General features: G+C 47.7%; 1 protein-coding gene across 4 annotated transcripts in view; it reads right to left on the bottom strand.

The window, feature by feature from the left end:
• Positions 1-242: 242 nt before the first annotated feature.
• The window catches only part of LOC110493903 (protein CBFA2T2), a 50,755-nt gene continuing 35,205 nt past the window's right edge, over positions 243-15,792 (bottom strand). For 3 of the 4 annotated variants that reach the window (XM_021568489.3, XM_021568490.3, XM_021568491.3), the window contains exons 2-11: positions 12,628-12,780; positions 11,642-11,883; positions 10,494-10,583; positions 7,729-7,919; positions 7,240-7,493; positions 4,574-4,659; positions 3,652-3,859; positions 2,608-2,676; positions 2,166-2,356; positions 243-1,735 (exon numbers count right to left, since the gene is read on the bottom strand). In XM_021568489.3, the coding sequence (XP_021424164.1) occupies positions 1,415-1,735; positions 2,166-2,356; positions 2,608-2,676; positions 3,652-3,859; positions 4,574-4,659; positions 7,240-7,493; positions 7,729-7,919; positions 10,494-10,583; positions 11,642-11,883; positions 12,628-12,780 (1,805 nt within the window). In that variant the 3' untranslated portion in view covers positions 243-1,414. Of the gene's footprint in view, positions 1,736-2,165; positions 2,357-2,607; positions 2,677-3,651; positions 3,860-4,573; positions 4,660-7,239; positions 7,494-7,728; positions 7,920-10,493; positions 10,584-11,641; positions 11,884-12,627; positions 12,781-15,469; positions 15,536-15,792 lie in introns of those variants that run through there. The other variant, XM_036949892.2, reaches the window with a different exon arrangement.

The following is a 15,792-nucleotide window of genomic DNA, read 5'->3' as shown; positions in this document are numbered from 1 at the left end:
ACTATAGTCCTGATGGAAACTTCAAATCTGAAGACATCGGACACAGAATTGTACAACAGGTGACATGAAGCTAAGCAGCAAGCAACTGTAGTAGATAACCGCAAACCTCTAGAAGTTTAGCATTCATCTTTACACCTTATACTACTTTCTATCGTACCATCCTATTTATTCTAGAGGCTCGGTGTGGACGAATGGGTGATAACGACAATAGACAACTATGCGCGTCATAGAACAAGACAAGAAACAGTGTTTCTGTATATTTATTCTGTGTACAACAATAGACAGTTACAGGCAAATGACACTTGTTTAGCAAATTGGAAACTTTGGTGATGCATAACAGCTTGTGAATACCTGAACACTTTGTATTTTTTTTATATTGCTCTGAAATTCGTAGTAATGTTTTAGTTTACAATATCCACCGACGGCACAACCGTTTTGACACACGTGTACGTACACGCACACACACAAAAAAAAAAGAACCTGACGAGTAACTTGTGCGAGCAAGAAAAGTAGAACAGCTATACTGTACATACAAACAGGATTCCGGAGGTGATTTCGCTATCGTGTCACCTCCCCAAAAAATGTATTTCCAGAGCGGGAGAGGAACTCTAGAGCTGGTACTGTCACTCAGACCCATAACCCTCTTTTCTCTTAGCTTTATATACACACACACACACAACAGGAAACTTGGAAATATGCAGTGAGTACTTCAACCATCACTTTCACCCTTGGGTATAAATGACCATTCCAAATCTCATACACCCCCCCCCCCCCAGTCCTCTTAAAACAAAATGACAAAAACATTGTCTGAAGTCAGTCCTTAGTTGTCTCATATCTGTTTGGGATTGCTATTTTGGATGAAGTGAAACAAGTGTCCATCTGCGAGGTGGATTGTCTGTTTGTCCAACTGTTGAAGATGGATCCACAGAGTACCAAAGCAGAGGAGTCTGTCTTCTGCCCACCATTGCCAAAGCAACCCTTCCCTTCCCCACAGTTTCTCCCTGATGTCTCACATGACCTGTGACATCAGGGACCTCATTTCCTCCCCCGTTCACTCAATGTCTGTGACATCACTTCTCTGTCTGACATCACTTCCTTGGCTAGATTAGGGGTTGGTGTCCAGAGCTGAGTGTCATCGTAAGTCTTCAAAGCAGCTTCCTTCCCTCGTCTCCTCTCCCTCACAACCGCCGACCTAAAGTTATTTGTCAGGTGAAAGCCAAACGATGGAACAATGGACACTAGCACCTTTCACCGGTTCGATAGGAACGGGAAACAAAGGAAGGAAGCCATTTTGGGGCGCCCGGTCCTAGTGTCCATTATGAACAGTCACGAACCACAAGAACGGAAAGAAAAGGGGAACGGAGGCCATCTTGAGTGAGAGCCAGTATCACTACCACCCTCCATGGTCCTAGTCTTAGTGCCCGTTGCTCTCTGACACTGATGCAGGAGTGGACGGGGTGGAGGAGCGAGAGGCAATCGACCCCTTGTCCCCCCCAGGGCTGGCAGCGGTTGGTACACTCTCAGGGGCCTTAACCCCTGTGGTAACATCTGCAGCGGCTGCGGCCGCCCTGGCTGCGGTGATGGCGGACACAGGCTTGGGCTGGGCTTGCAGGCCAGGGCTGCAGATGAGGTGGTGGCGCTCCCAGTCCTTGTGTTGGCAGAAGGAGCCGCAGTAGCGCGCCGCATTGCAACCGCTGCACGTCTCACTGGCCTTGCGCCCGCAGTTCCAGCAGCACTGCAGGGAGAGAGAAAGGAGGAGTTTAGTATAGAGATAAATAATCCACTGAAGCGCAGGGGGAGAGGAAGAGTGTGTGTACACACACACATACATATATACATACATACATGGACAAAGTATACTGGGCAAGTAGTAGGTAAATATCTCATCTACACATCCTGCAGCTTTGACTGTTGCTCCTATGTGCTCACTATGACTCCCTTTACAGTATGCGTTTACACTCTTAGAAAAAAAGGGTTCTTCAGCTGTCCCCATAGGAAAACACTTTTGTTCCAGGCAGAACCCTTTTGGGTTCCTGGAACCAAAAGGGTTTCTTCAAAGGGTTCTCCTATGGGGACAGCCGAAAGAACCCTTAAAAAAAGGTTCTAGATAGCACCTTTCTTTCTAAGAGTGTGTATAGTTATGCAGTGTAACATATCCTCCTAACCTCGCTGGAGTCCTCCTGCTCGTTGATGACCTGTATGGCGTCCTCGGTGGCCTTCCTCTTGGCCTCGGACAGAGTCTTTTCCATCTTGGCACGCTCGGCCGTGATCATCTCAAAGGCCTTCTGCTCTGCCTCGGCCACAGCCTTCTGCACCTCGTCCATGGCCTGACGCTTCACTTCATTCACTGCCTCTTCTGCGCAGGAGAGGGGACACAGGGTGGAGGGGGGGGGGGGTCAGGTTTTAGACCACGTTGTGGTTCTATGATAAGTAGTGGTTATAATAGATGGATGGGGGGACTCCTTTATATCAAAATGTTTTTCAATAATATTTTTTTTTAATGAGCGAAAGAAGAAGAGGGATAAAAAAAAGGGGAAAGGGAAGAACACATAAAATGTTGAATGCCCACACACATGGGACATTGAACACTGTTGTACTAGCCCTTACCAGCTTTTCTCCAGATCTCATCCGGCACATAACCCGAGCCAGGCCGCGGCACAAAATCTCTCTGGGATTCTGTGGCACAGAAAGACAAAAAAAAAGAAGAAAAAAAAAAGAGTTAGCACCCGGCAGACTTGTGTGAAATAGCATCATCCGCTCTACTTACTTGGGATATACAATCCCCTCACTAACCACACCAATTCAACCTTCCCCAGTTGGCCAAATTAACCGAATAGCCGGGCAGCTTGAAGAGGGAGTACATTGGCTAGGGCAGAGGAGCTGACAACCAAGCTGTAGCTACATTCTGTTTGTTATCACTCTCTTTATCCCCGTCTTCTCCCCCCCTTCTCTCTTTCTGAGCTGCTCCTCTCAATCCAGACCCATGCCCAAGCTCTGTGGTGCCTGGGCTGGGTTTGGACTGTGTACACTGTGCCCAGACACACTGCTGGGCACACAGATGGTACTCGGGCCGGGCGGCAGGCAGCCAGCTCTGGGTCTTAAAGGACGACAGGCTGGCACTGCCAGGGCCTTCTGTGGCAGATCTGGACGGGGGCAGCGTTGGCACCTGTCTGGGGGCCATGGAGCAGCATGGGCCCCGGAGAGAGGAGCAGACGAGCACTGAGAGACAAACACTGCCAGCAAGACTGAGAGTGCGTTCCAAATGGCGCCTTATTCCTTACCAATATACGGAATATGATGACATTTGGAACGCAGGCTATATGTGTAGGTTCGAAATGTGTCAGTAGTGTGTTGATGGGTGTAGTTCTGTAGATGAACACCAGAGGGCGGTGGGTCTATGTGGTGACTGTGTGGGAGCTCAGTAGCTGGCAGATTGCTTCAGCGGCTCACCATCAAGGGGACCACTTGTTTTTAATCCCTTACCAGGAATCCCACCTGACAAGATACATTACATATAGATCTGTCGATCTGGTGTGTATCGATTCATTGAAAAAGGACCAACCCTAAGGTTAGACATGAACTTAACTTCGCACCCATGGATTTGAGCGAGCACGAGCTAGTGATAACGTAAAAAGACAGAGGACCACCCACCATTAGTGAGTCCCTCGGCCGTGTGGGGGCTGTGGGTCTTGGAGAAGGGGGCGGGCATGGTGGCGGCCCCTCCCTTGCGGGGGTCCTCCTGCTCGCTGGAGCGCCGCCGCCAGTAGTTGAGCTCCTCGCGATCTGACTCCTGGCAGCGGCGGAGCACGGCCACCGAGCGCCGCGTCTTCTCCACCATGTCCACGATGCAGTTCAACACCTGGAGGCGTGAGCGGCGGAGATAGAAAGAGGGGACCATTAGAGAGACAAACTTTTTTTAAAAATATTTTTAAAAAAGAAAAAACATTAGGAAGGCTGCAGTTCTGGCTCACCCAATTTTCCAAATGCCCAAACACAAAATACCTCCTATAACTACACTACTGCAGAAAATACGGCCGACCTCTGCAGATACTATACATGTCAGTGGAGGCTGCTGAGGGGAGGACGGCTCATAACAATGTCCGGAACAGAGCGAAAGGTATGGCATCAAACACATGGAAACCGTGTATTTGATACCATTCTACTCCAGTCATTACAATGAGCCCATCCTCCACAATTAAGGTGGCACCAACCTCCTGTGGTACATGTCGTAATGTGGGGGTAAGTAAGAGCTATATATACACAGTAGTGTTACTTGAGAGTACATAATGAGTCTCAATACACAGGAACTACCATTCCAGAATTATGCTTGTGAGATAAAAAAAAAAAATAATAATAATTTCATTGGGTAGGACTCCTGCTTTGCGCAGTCAATCACTACTGGAGCGCATGGCTCTCGGATGTAGACAGCAGATGGCTTTAGCACCAGTCCACCACTGTGAAAGGGACACCCAGTCTGACATCGCCTTGATGGCTCCACCAGGCACTGAGAAGTGCTACGCCACTTATAGTTCCAGTGGTGGTGGCGGCGTCTACCGTCAGCAGTGGCACTTACATGATCCAGATGCCTCCACTCGTCGGCCCACTCTCGGTCTGTCAGCCTGTGGTCCACGGGCTCCTCGCGGTAGCCCCCGTTAGTGCCTGATTAGAAAAAAACGAGACAATTGAAAGCTTAAATGCGGTATGATTTAAAAAAAAAAATAAAAAAATAGGAACATTGGCTGTCATTACAAATTAATGGCAGGAAGAGAGGCGGAGGGAAGGGGGTGAAAGTGGTGTCCATTAATCATATTAGTCAATACCACAATGAGGCAGTGACACAACGACACTTAGATGGTCTTATTTCACAACAACATTCCATGCCATGACCGGAGCTTAGTGACAAGCCGTGCTTTGGTGTCTCGTTACCGTCGTCACCTCCTCATACACAAGAGAGATGAAGAGGAGGAGTGAAAGACGAAGGACAGAAGGGAGAAAATAAAAAGACAAGAGTTACAGAGACAACGACAAAGCTATAGAGAGAGAAAGATAGAAAAGGAGATATCCTCTACCAAAGAGAAGGGCAATACTGAGTATTAAAGAAAAACATTAGGAACACGTTCCATGAAAGACTGACCAGGTGAATGGTATGACTCCTTATTTATGTCACGTTTTCAATCCACTTCGCTTCAGTGTAGATGAAGGGCAGGAGGCAGGTTAAAGGAGGATGTTTAAGACATGATTGTGCATGTGTGCCATTCAGAGGGGGAAAAAATGGGCAAGACAAAATATTTAAGTGCCTTTGAACTAGGTATGGTAGTAGATGCCAGGCACGCCCGGTTTGGGTCAAGAACTGCAATGCTGGTGGGTCTTTCACACTCAACAGTTTCCTGTGTGTATCAAGAATGGTCCACCACCCAAAGGACATCCAGCCAACTTGACACAACATGGGCCAGCATCCCTGTGGAACGGTTTCAACACCTTGTAGAGTCCATGCCCCAATGAATCAAGGCTGTTCGGAGGGCAAAAGCGGGTGCGATCCAATATTAGGAAGCAGGGGCGTAACTTTCACTAGGGACATGCCGCCCGCCCCGCCCCCCCACTGAAATTGCATTTTTGCCCCCACTAGTTTTATCATTGGAATGTCATACAAAACAAGGCAACAGTGTGCTTCAGGACCATGCGGACATCACCGAGCGGTCGGGTAGGCTGTTTGGAGTGTTTATCCAACTGGATAAAAAAATTAAAATGCCCCCCCCCGCTTCTAAAACCAAAGTTGCGCCCTTGTTAAGGTGTCCCTAATATTTTGTACACTCAGTGTATATCAGAGTGAGAGACGTAAAAACAGAGTAAAAAAATAAAATAAGAGATTGAAAGAAAGAACAGAGATAAGAGAGAGCGAGTGGTTGAAAGAGAGGGACAGTGCGAGAGAGCGATGTCTTTTGATGAGAACCAGACCCCGAGCCCAGTCACGGCATGCAGCAGCGCTGGGACTCCTCCACATCTGGAGGTCAGCTGTCCGTAAAAAAATTTTTTTTAAAACACCATCCCCACCCCCCTCTCCATTTCTGCCCCTGCGGCTAGGTAACTATCGGGGAGTGGTGGGCATCCCCTCCCCGTGGTCTGAAACTAGCAGAATTCCAGCGCTGGAGCTGTAAAGGCTGCGTGGCGCAGGCCCACTTCTATACACATCTGCCTCCTAGCTAAGCAGCGCTGACACCCACTCTGGTTTGGAGGAGCGCAGAGAAGGGATTACACACACACACACACACAAAGAGGCAAACATACAACACAGCATTCAAAGACGCAAATACACACATGAACGGCAAAAAAGGACAAACACACACACTATCAACCCCACCCACCCTCCTCACTCCTTCTCCACCCCCGGCTGCTGTTTCTCATCAGCACTCCCCAGTTCAAAGCTCTCCGAGATGTAGCGGTGAACAGGCTGGATGGCTCACTGTACCTTGAGACGTACCGCTCGTAAACACCGGCCCGTGCTTCGACTCTCTGAAAGGTGTGCCTCGGCATGAACTACTCTCGTTTCCTTAGGGCACAGTGCGTGTCTCGCTGTTCACCTCCCGTTTACGGGAGTGCATGTCTACTTCGTTGAATATCTACATCCCATCTGGCCATTGACACTGACAGGGATCAGATGGCACGCAGATTTTACAACGAACTAGATAAAAATCTTCTCTCAAAAAAAAGGTACACTACTTCCCGGGTAGTTTGGCACACTCTAAGCACATGTGGGGTCCATGGATTTATGGTCTTCGGAGAACTTCTATGCTGTTTGCTGTGCATGTCCACACACACACACACTTTTGCGCGCATGGACACCCACACAGACCACCCATTAGCAGCTTTCATATCGACCACACTAAAGGCTGTGGTGGTGTGTGCGAGTGAGAAAGAGTGCCGTTTGATGACGGAATCTCGGTGTTGCTCGAGTCGTCCCTTACGACTGTTGTGGAAAACAGCAGAGGGACCAATGTGAGAGAACAAAGGGCGCCTAACGTCTGTTAATGTCGGGCTAAACCCTCGTGAGTTTGTATATACACGTCTGGGTTGCATTTGTTTGCGCGTGTGTGTGTCTCTCTCTCCAATTATTTTGTATGGATGGCCCCAGCGGGAATCAAACCCACAATCCCTTGGCGTTGCAAGCACCGTGCTTTACAGAATGAGCCCCCACATGACCACCGGTAGGTGTGTACAGTAGACATGTGTGGATGAATCTACCTGGTAGTCTAGGCCTGTCCTTGAGCTCGCGGAGCTCCAGTATCCGGTGGCTGCTCTCGCGGTGCAGTAGGTGGGGGGTGCTGATGTCCTCGAGGGCGTAGTGTTGCAGTGGGGGCGGCGTGGGATGCAGCTGAGCGCTGAGGGGCAGGGGGTGGGCCGGGCTGTGACGGGGCGCAGGGCTGATGGTGCAGATGCGCTTGGTTGGTGGCTCCAGGGGGGCGGGCGGGCGCTCGTGGAAGCCATTCTCTTTGGCCCTGCAGGAAAGATGGAGGGGAGGAGAGGGAAGACATGAGAGAGAGTGGAAATGTGTACGTATGATATTGGGGAGGGCCGTCTGTTGTGCATCATCGTTTGGGGCTACTTGCAAACTACACATGGATGTGTGTGTGTCTACAGTATATTTCTGTGTGTATATGACAGTCTGTCCCCTACCTGTTGGGACTGTGTCTCTCGGTGTGTGTGTGTACATTTTGTGTGTCTGTCTCCTACCTGTTAGGGCTGTGTCTCTTGGTGGTCATGTCTCTCTCGCTGGGCTCCAGCAGCAGTTCTGAGGAGTCGGGGGGCGAGGCCAGTGTGGTGCTGAGCAGGAGGTGCTCGTGTTGGGACAGGTACTGGGCCGGGGTCTGCTTAGCTGCACGCGCACAGTGGAGCAACTCCCTCTGCAGCAGTGGCAGGTTGGCCTGGGGAGGGGGAGGTAGAGGGAGAAAGGGAGGTGAGTGTCATTTGAAAAAGGCAAGAATGAGATACAGTAGCAGTAATCTTGTGATTTCTTGTAATGTTGTTTTCTCAAAGCCTTAGAAATCTAACTATAGGGATCGCGGCTGTCGAGGAAACGCCACGTAGACGCAGTGGCCCCATGGAGACGATATAGATGCCATACTGTCGCCATAAAAGAGCTGGCTTCCATTTCTTAGTTGACAAAACTAGTTGGGAATATCTTCATTCTCTACACCTTTACTGACCCAACGTCTGATCTTGTGCAAATTCAAAAGTGAATTTCCTATTAAATCCAACTGACATGTCCACAAAATACCAGTACACGTCATTTTTAAAAAAAACATGAACTTCATGAAGTGAAGTTCGAGCAAAAAACATTTTGTTGACTTATTTGCATGTCGCGGTAAGGCCGTGAAGCCTCTGCGGAGACCTCGCGGAAATGCCATGGCAACGCGGCAGAGACATTAGGCAGACACGGTTCACTGAGGAGGCCCAGAGGGAGACACACGACATATAGCAGATCTCTCCTTGAGAGACCAGAGACTCACACACACCCCTCCCCCCTACAGCGGGAGAAAAATGTCTGCCGTCTCGATCTGTCTGCCTAGTGTAAGCCCCGTGACTGTTTCTGCAGCCCACCTTTCAGTAAATCACTGCAAAAACCCAAACACAGTCCATCGCTCGCCTTTGGACGAACCGCGAAAAAAGAGAAGCAGAGAAGATTAGAGCAGTGTACATAGAAGGAGAAAAACGGGGGCTTCGTGTTGGGGTGTGTGTAGTCGAAGAAGGCCGAGTGGAATGAGAGCATCTGTGGGGGTCAAACGAGACAGACAGAGATAGAGAAAAGAGGGAGGAAAAGAATGATAGAAGCGGAAGACAAACACACGGTGCAATCAGAAAGCAGGCACCCTCGTAGGGACAAGGGAAAGAGAGCAAAAGAGTGACGAGCAGAGGAAGAACAGAATGACCACCAAGCCTGATGAGAGGCAGGCAGGCTCCTCCCGCCCTCTCTCCATTTCTTAATGAGCAACAGGCCCAAGTGTGCTTATAATTACACAGACTTCCTCGTTTCCCCGTTCGCCACTTAAGACCCTTACCACCCCCCCCCCCCCCCCCCCCCCCCCCCAGCGCCAGGGCCACCGCTACATCAGTCCGCCACATATGTTGTCTGTCAGTTAAGCGCCGTTCTCTTTTTCTGCGGGGCGGATGCGAAATTGGCGGCGCCGGGCAAGCCTGAACGACTGCTTTCCTTTAATGCGACACAGAGTCCATATGGCGCGCTGCTGAGCCCCATAAAAGAAGGGAGGGAATGGTTTACAGTCATGTTTCACACTTCCGAGCTCTGTCTCTTCCCTCGCTTTCTTTTTGAGCTATCCACTGCCACGGTGCTAGGGGGGGGGGTGGAGGGAGGGAGGGGGAGAAGTTGGGGGAGCCTCGTAAATTAAGAAAAAGGGAAAACAATATTTTTTCTCTTATTCTCTCAGAAGGTCGGGGTTCTGAAAGGTGAAGGAGAGGTAACCCATGGTGAAAATCAGCGCTTTTTCCATCTGAAGAATGGAGCATTAACACCGCACAATTTGACTGGTTGGAAGATTTATGTTCGGTTCTCATGAGGGTAGCTCTTAAAAAGTATTCTATTTCAGGCCCCCATGTTGCCAATTTACGCAAAGGCCCAATTAAACTTGCGCAACCCCTGTTGCTCGTTTAGTCAACGCATAGAACTATATTGTTACTTGGGAATGACCGAAAGGCAATAAATAAATAAATAAAATACATTCACAACCCCAATTCTCTGTTTATACGACAACCGTCTTGCTGTTGAAAAATCAATTAGAGAAATGATTTTCATGTTTTCCTCATTTTGTATTATGCTACCGTCTACTTGCGGTTTCTCATTATTTATGGCCATATTTGCATTATTATTAGTTCAAGATTTCTGAGAGAAGTGTAATTAGAGTATTCTGTGCCAGAAGCTCCTCTACGCTTCATGAAAGGAATAGGGGCTGCGTCTCAAACAGTACCCTATCGCCTATATAGTGCACTACTTTTGACCAGAGCTAGCATAGATATCACAGGAGGTTGGTGGGACACGGTTTCCATGTGTTTGATGCCATTCCATTTGCTCCGTTCCAGCCATTTTCATGAGCCGTGCTCCTCTCGGCAGCCTCCATTGAGACAGACAGATAAATCCATCAGTGGAGGCTGCTGAGGGGAGGATGGCATTTGGGACGCACACTAGCTGTTACCTTCAATACAAAACATCTGCTTTTTCCAGTCCTGATTTCATTACTAATTATATGCAGTCCTTGAGTCATTGTAAACCTCCCTCGAACATCAAACACCATTTGAAGAGGACAAAGAGGAAAGCGGTCGTCCGCACAGCACAGGCCTGGATTCAGTTCATCAATATTTCCACCACATAGCGAGAGAACAAGACATAGGAAGGGATAGATAGACAGACAGAGAGAGGGGAAATGGAGTGTAACAGAAATAGAGAGAAGGGAGACAGCCCTATAGAGAGAGGAGGTAGGTGCTACCTTGAGGAAGGGAATGACGAAGGGTCTCAGGGGGAAGTTGGTGGCCTCTTGGAGCCGCGAGTGGAACTCCTCGATGGTGACTGTTGAATTCTGGGACACAGGGGAGAGATCAGCCAATCACAGTTCGCCTCAAGGTTTAAAGTCTCCAACACTGAGCTTGACATTGTGCGTGTTTCAAATCAACCACGTTGCAGTCGTCAGCAACTGCAGACTGACTGATCTACAAATCATTTGGCGTCATAAATAGTCCAACTACAGTGGATCAGTCCATTTGTAGATCAGTCAAAATGGATGCTCTCGGACAGGACGATAGACTTTGAAAATCGCTTCGATCACTGAGTGACCAGAGCAATAACTACAGAGCAGTTTCTCTTTCAACTGTCAACCTGTTGACAGATGAAAGATTTTGTGCACAAATAATAGATAGGTATCAATATTTTGCAGATGGGGCCTGTCAAAACCCAATATTGTGGGTCCACTTAGGCCACATATAGCAAATATATGGGCATGTGCCTCCAAAATAAAACATAATCCTACATAAATAAACACATCATATTTTATACTCAACAAAAATATCAAATGCAACATATAAAGTGTTGGTCCCCATGTTTCATGAGCTGAAAGAAAATGTTCAGAAATGTTCTATACACACACTAAGCTTATTTCTCTCAAATGTTGTGCGTAGATTTGTTAACATCCAAATTTGTGAGCATTTCTCCTTTGCCAAGATATCCACCTGGCAGGTGTGGCATATCAAGAAGCTGATTAAACAGCACGATCACACCACTGGTTCACCTAGTGCTGGGGACAATAGGCCACCCGAAAATGTGCACCCGGACAGCTGATGAAACTGAGGAGAATTTCTGATTTCCTCATATGAACTGTAATTCAGTAAAAATCGGTGAAATTGTTGCATGCTGCGTTTATTTTTGTTTAGTATATACACACACACGTATTGAAATATCTCATTCGATGAAATAAAATTCTCTTGAATAAACTGAATTGAGTTTATCCCAAGGGGAAATTAACATATCGCTTCTCAAATCAAATGCAACACATCGACATAAAAATACAGAACAACGCAAAGTGACAAGGATCTCACGGCCGTCTCCATCCATTGTTCCTAAAACATTATATCAACCACTCACCACGAGGGCCAGCACCAGGTTGCGGACGCTCTCTCCGATTTCAGGCGAGATGTCGTTGCCAAACTGCTGCAGCGTCGTCAGGAAGCGTTTGAGCTTGCTGAGCTGCCTGGCGCCGCACGTGGCCGGGAGCTGCTGATTGGCCAGCGAGGAGGAAGAAGAGGAGCTAGGCCCGTTGCTGTAGCGCTGGGGCGGCGAGGGCACGGCGTTCAGCATGGGTGGGGAGTGGTGGATCCCATTGGTCACTGGGGGAGGGAAGAGGTGGGAGCAGGAGGGAGAAGAGCCAATGAGAGGTCAAAGAAGTTATCGGAGTTGATGGACTGAATGGGTTGACACAATCTTTCATACTGGAATCCTCACATCTTTTATCATGTTGAAGATTTAATGCCATTAAGGCCGACAAAGACATAAAGACATAAATATAGCAAAATCATGTACCACAAAGTTTTTGTTTTCGCCTTTCAATTAAGACCTAGACAACAAGGTGAGGGGAGTTCCTTACTAGTGACCTTAATTCATCAATCAAGTACAAGGGTGGAGCGGAAACCCGCAGACATTCGGCCCTCTGTGGAATGAGTTTTCCACCCTTGGATTAGGGGATTGTGGTACATGAATTTGGTATATTTATATATGTCTTTGTTTCTTTAAGTTTGACACATGTGCCCTAATCAATTTATGGATCACACAGCTCAAATCTGCTGGTTGCTATTAAAGGGTTCAATCATAACTTCCATTTAAGTCACAATTTTCACTTGCAGTTACAATTCACCCCAAAGCATGCAGGTCCTTGGAGGCTCCTCTAGGGGGAGCTAGCGGTGGTGGGCGCTGTCATGGTGGCTGCGAGACTATGGTCAAGTTGCCCCTAGAAGCTCATCATGGGCCAGTTTTGTATTTCCCCCACTACTGTTTTAAGTTTGGGATTGGGGGAGGAGAACGTAATCTTAGATCTGCACCTAAGGGAAACTTCACCCCGGGAACGCGGTACTCACGTGTGGTGGAGGAGAAGGAGGCTGGCCGGGGCCCGCTGGGGTTGATGGAGGGCAGGGGGGGCATGGTGGCACTGCTGCTGGGGGCTGGTTTGGAATGAGTCTTGACATCCACAGGAGAGCCGGGCATGGCAGGGGTCTTCTTCTCTCCACTGTCTGAAGGGGGAGAAAGAGGGGAGGCGTGGTCAATAGGTGCATGTGGGGAGTGGGCATTACATGGTCAAGGCACACACACACACGGCTCAGTTGGTAGAGCATGGCGCTTGCCTTCACCAGAGTTGTGGGTTCAATTCCCACGGGGGGACCAGTATGAAAAAAGAAGTATGAAAATGTATGAACTCAGTACTGTAAGTCACTCTGGATAGGAGCGTCTGCTAAATGACAGAAGCATTTCATGTAAGTAGGTTTGAAGTCTAGTTTTGATCATCAGCCACTCAAGTTAAACACACACTATCCTAAGCCTCAGTGTGTGCATGCTATGAAAAGCAATGCAACATTTTCAGATCCAGCTCAATCTTCTCAATGTAGTCTCTTCAAGTCCCTGCCTTTGTCAGAGGGGGGGAGAAAAAAAAAAAAAACACGCAACAGAACTTCCCGCCTCCACACCCACCCCCTTTTTGCCCCTACTAGAGAAACCCAGATGTCTCGAGGTCTAGCCTTGCGATCCTCCACCCCTCCATTGAGATCCATGGCAGAAGCGCTAATGAAGAAAAACCATTGTGTTCGTGGAGAAGAATGGCTTTTCATTGAGCCAGAGGGACAGGGGGCAGAAGAGAGAGGGGGGAAAGAAGGGGGTCCGGGAGCTATTTCACGCTTTGCTAACAAGATCGCAAAAGCTTTTGAATGTTAAACGCATACTTCTCAATATGCCACGGCCAATGAATGAAATGAATGGGACCACCAGATCAGGGGATGGGGAGAGAGAGAGAGAGAGCGAGAAAGATGGTAATAATCTTTGGATCAGAGGGCGTCTTTGTTGGGGCAGATCCCATGAAGGCTGCATCTTGTCTCCATTTGGAGTGGATCAGACGCTTCCAACTGCTTTTAGACGGACGATTAATAGACAAGCGGGGTTTTTAAAGGGTCAAAGGTTGGGTGAAACGGCTCTTTTCAATGGAGTTCCGTGGCTTTAGGGTGGGACTATTGTGCTCTTTTGAAGCTATGAACCGAGTGTCTGTCTCGTCATACTAAAACATTTGAATGCAATAGCCGGTACTGCAGTGACGTTTAAGTGCGTACGCGATATTGCATTTCATTTGCACGCGCCACAGAAACGTGGGTAAGAACTTGGGTGAAATCAAAAGAAGGTACACTGTCGATGTGGCTCCAGTGTGGAGTTATTTGGCACGTGGAAATAAACAATAAGCCTCGCGACTCATTGGCTCGTAGACGTAACCCTCAGAAAAGGGGAAAGAAACAAAAAAAAAGGTATATGCTTGCTTTGTAGTAGTTACTTTTCTTTTTGAGTTATCAAAGCCAGCACACAAGCGTGTACACACACACACACACACACATTCCCACACAACAGCGAGGGTTGACTTGAACTGTCAGGCTTGCAACCGCTGCACCCCACGATTTGACAGCTCCTTCTGCCCGAGCCCCACTTTGACTCTACCCTCCCTTTCTCCCGCTTCTTGTCCTCCTCTCTCTCTATCCATCCATCCATCCCTCTCCCTCCACATCCCGTGGCCTGCCTGCTATCGCTCCACCTGTTCACTAGAGCAGGGGGCAGGAAGGAGGGCTATACACAGCCTTTTGGGCATCCGTCTCACACACACACACACACACACACACACGCCGTGCCAGCGCGTCACAGGGAGCAGCATGGAGCACACTCACTCCCTGGTTCCAACGCTCCACACAATCCTTATGGTCAGGAAATGAGGATGACGTCTCAATAGCACAATCCGTGGGACGTATAACTTAATAATAACAATAATATCTGTGCCAACAACACAAATAGTATGCATTCTATTCAGAACTGATATGCAACCCAACCCTCCATTGCTTTCAAAATATTCATTTTTATTTCAGTTGATCCCTACCTCCATGTACTGGTAGGCCGTGTGTAAAGTCATGTTACGTTTACTCCATTGTTAATCACTGTGTATTTATTCCCCGTATCACCATTTCTCAATATATATATTTTTTAAATCTTTATCTTAACTCTGCTTTGTGGGATTAGGACTCGTAAGTAAGCATTTCACTGTTAGTCTACACCTGTTGTTTACAAAGCATGTGACAAATACAATTTGATTTGTGCTTCGCTTCAGTACATCCGCCTCAGGTCAGAAGACAACAGTCAGGGTTCACACTCTTTTCAAGAGGTCATTTTCCCAGGATTTTTAAATAACATTTCTACCAGGACATAAAAGGGAACACTTACTGTCTTTACCTACTACTTACTAAAACTTAAAATGCTTAATATTTAGGACTTAGGTATGGGTATTCGGACATGGCCAGTACTTGGAACGGACCGTGTATTACGAGAACGCTTTCTTACGAAGCCAATTTTGTAGCATGATTTACTACAGTACCCCACACCGCTCTAGCATCACGCACTAGTCAAATCAAAAAAAAATTGGGAAACCTTGGCTATGACAAAGGTGATCGGGAAGACATTGCATGGCGCCGTTACAGATAATTTAACGTAAACGTTTACATTAGTGGGCCATAGCCGGACGACTTCCATTTTTTTTTTTTTGCCTAGCACCGGAGACCCCTCCTACTGTCAGTCTGAAGGACACGTCAAGCAGCTGGCACGTCAGCCCAAACACACACACACACACTATTAGGGTATAAAGAATATGGTTCAGCGTTAGCTCAAAAAGACACCTGTGTTTACCAGTCAATATTTGCCTTGTGCCAGAAGTTTGTCTCGCCGGCCTGAGTGCCACCTGTCACCATATCCCTGATATGGATGGAAGAAAAAACAAAAAAGGGGGAAAAAAAGGACAACCATAGAGAGAACAAAGAAAATAAAAAGTAATGCTGTAGTGTACATAGAAATACAATCTAGAATGACTTGAGGCCCGTTCCATAGCTTCCATTTTTATGGGAATGTGCAGTCCCTGAAGTTGTTTCAAAGAGCTGGTTTATTTATTTAAAAAAATTAAAAAAGATTCATGCAAAAGGGTAATACAATAGATTAGAATAGACTGGAATAGA

Source organism: Oncorhynchus mykiss, chromosome 17, assembly GCF_057628025.1.
Source record: "Oncorhynchus mykiss isolate SJ-2025 chromosome 17, ASM5762802v1, whole genome shotgun sequence".
NCBI lineage: Eukaryota > Metazoa > Chordata > Actinopteri > Salmoniformes > Salmonidae > Oncorhynchus > Oncorhynchus mykiss.
This window is presented reverse-complemented; position numbering and strand designations above follow the sequence as displayed.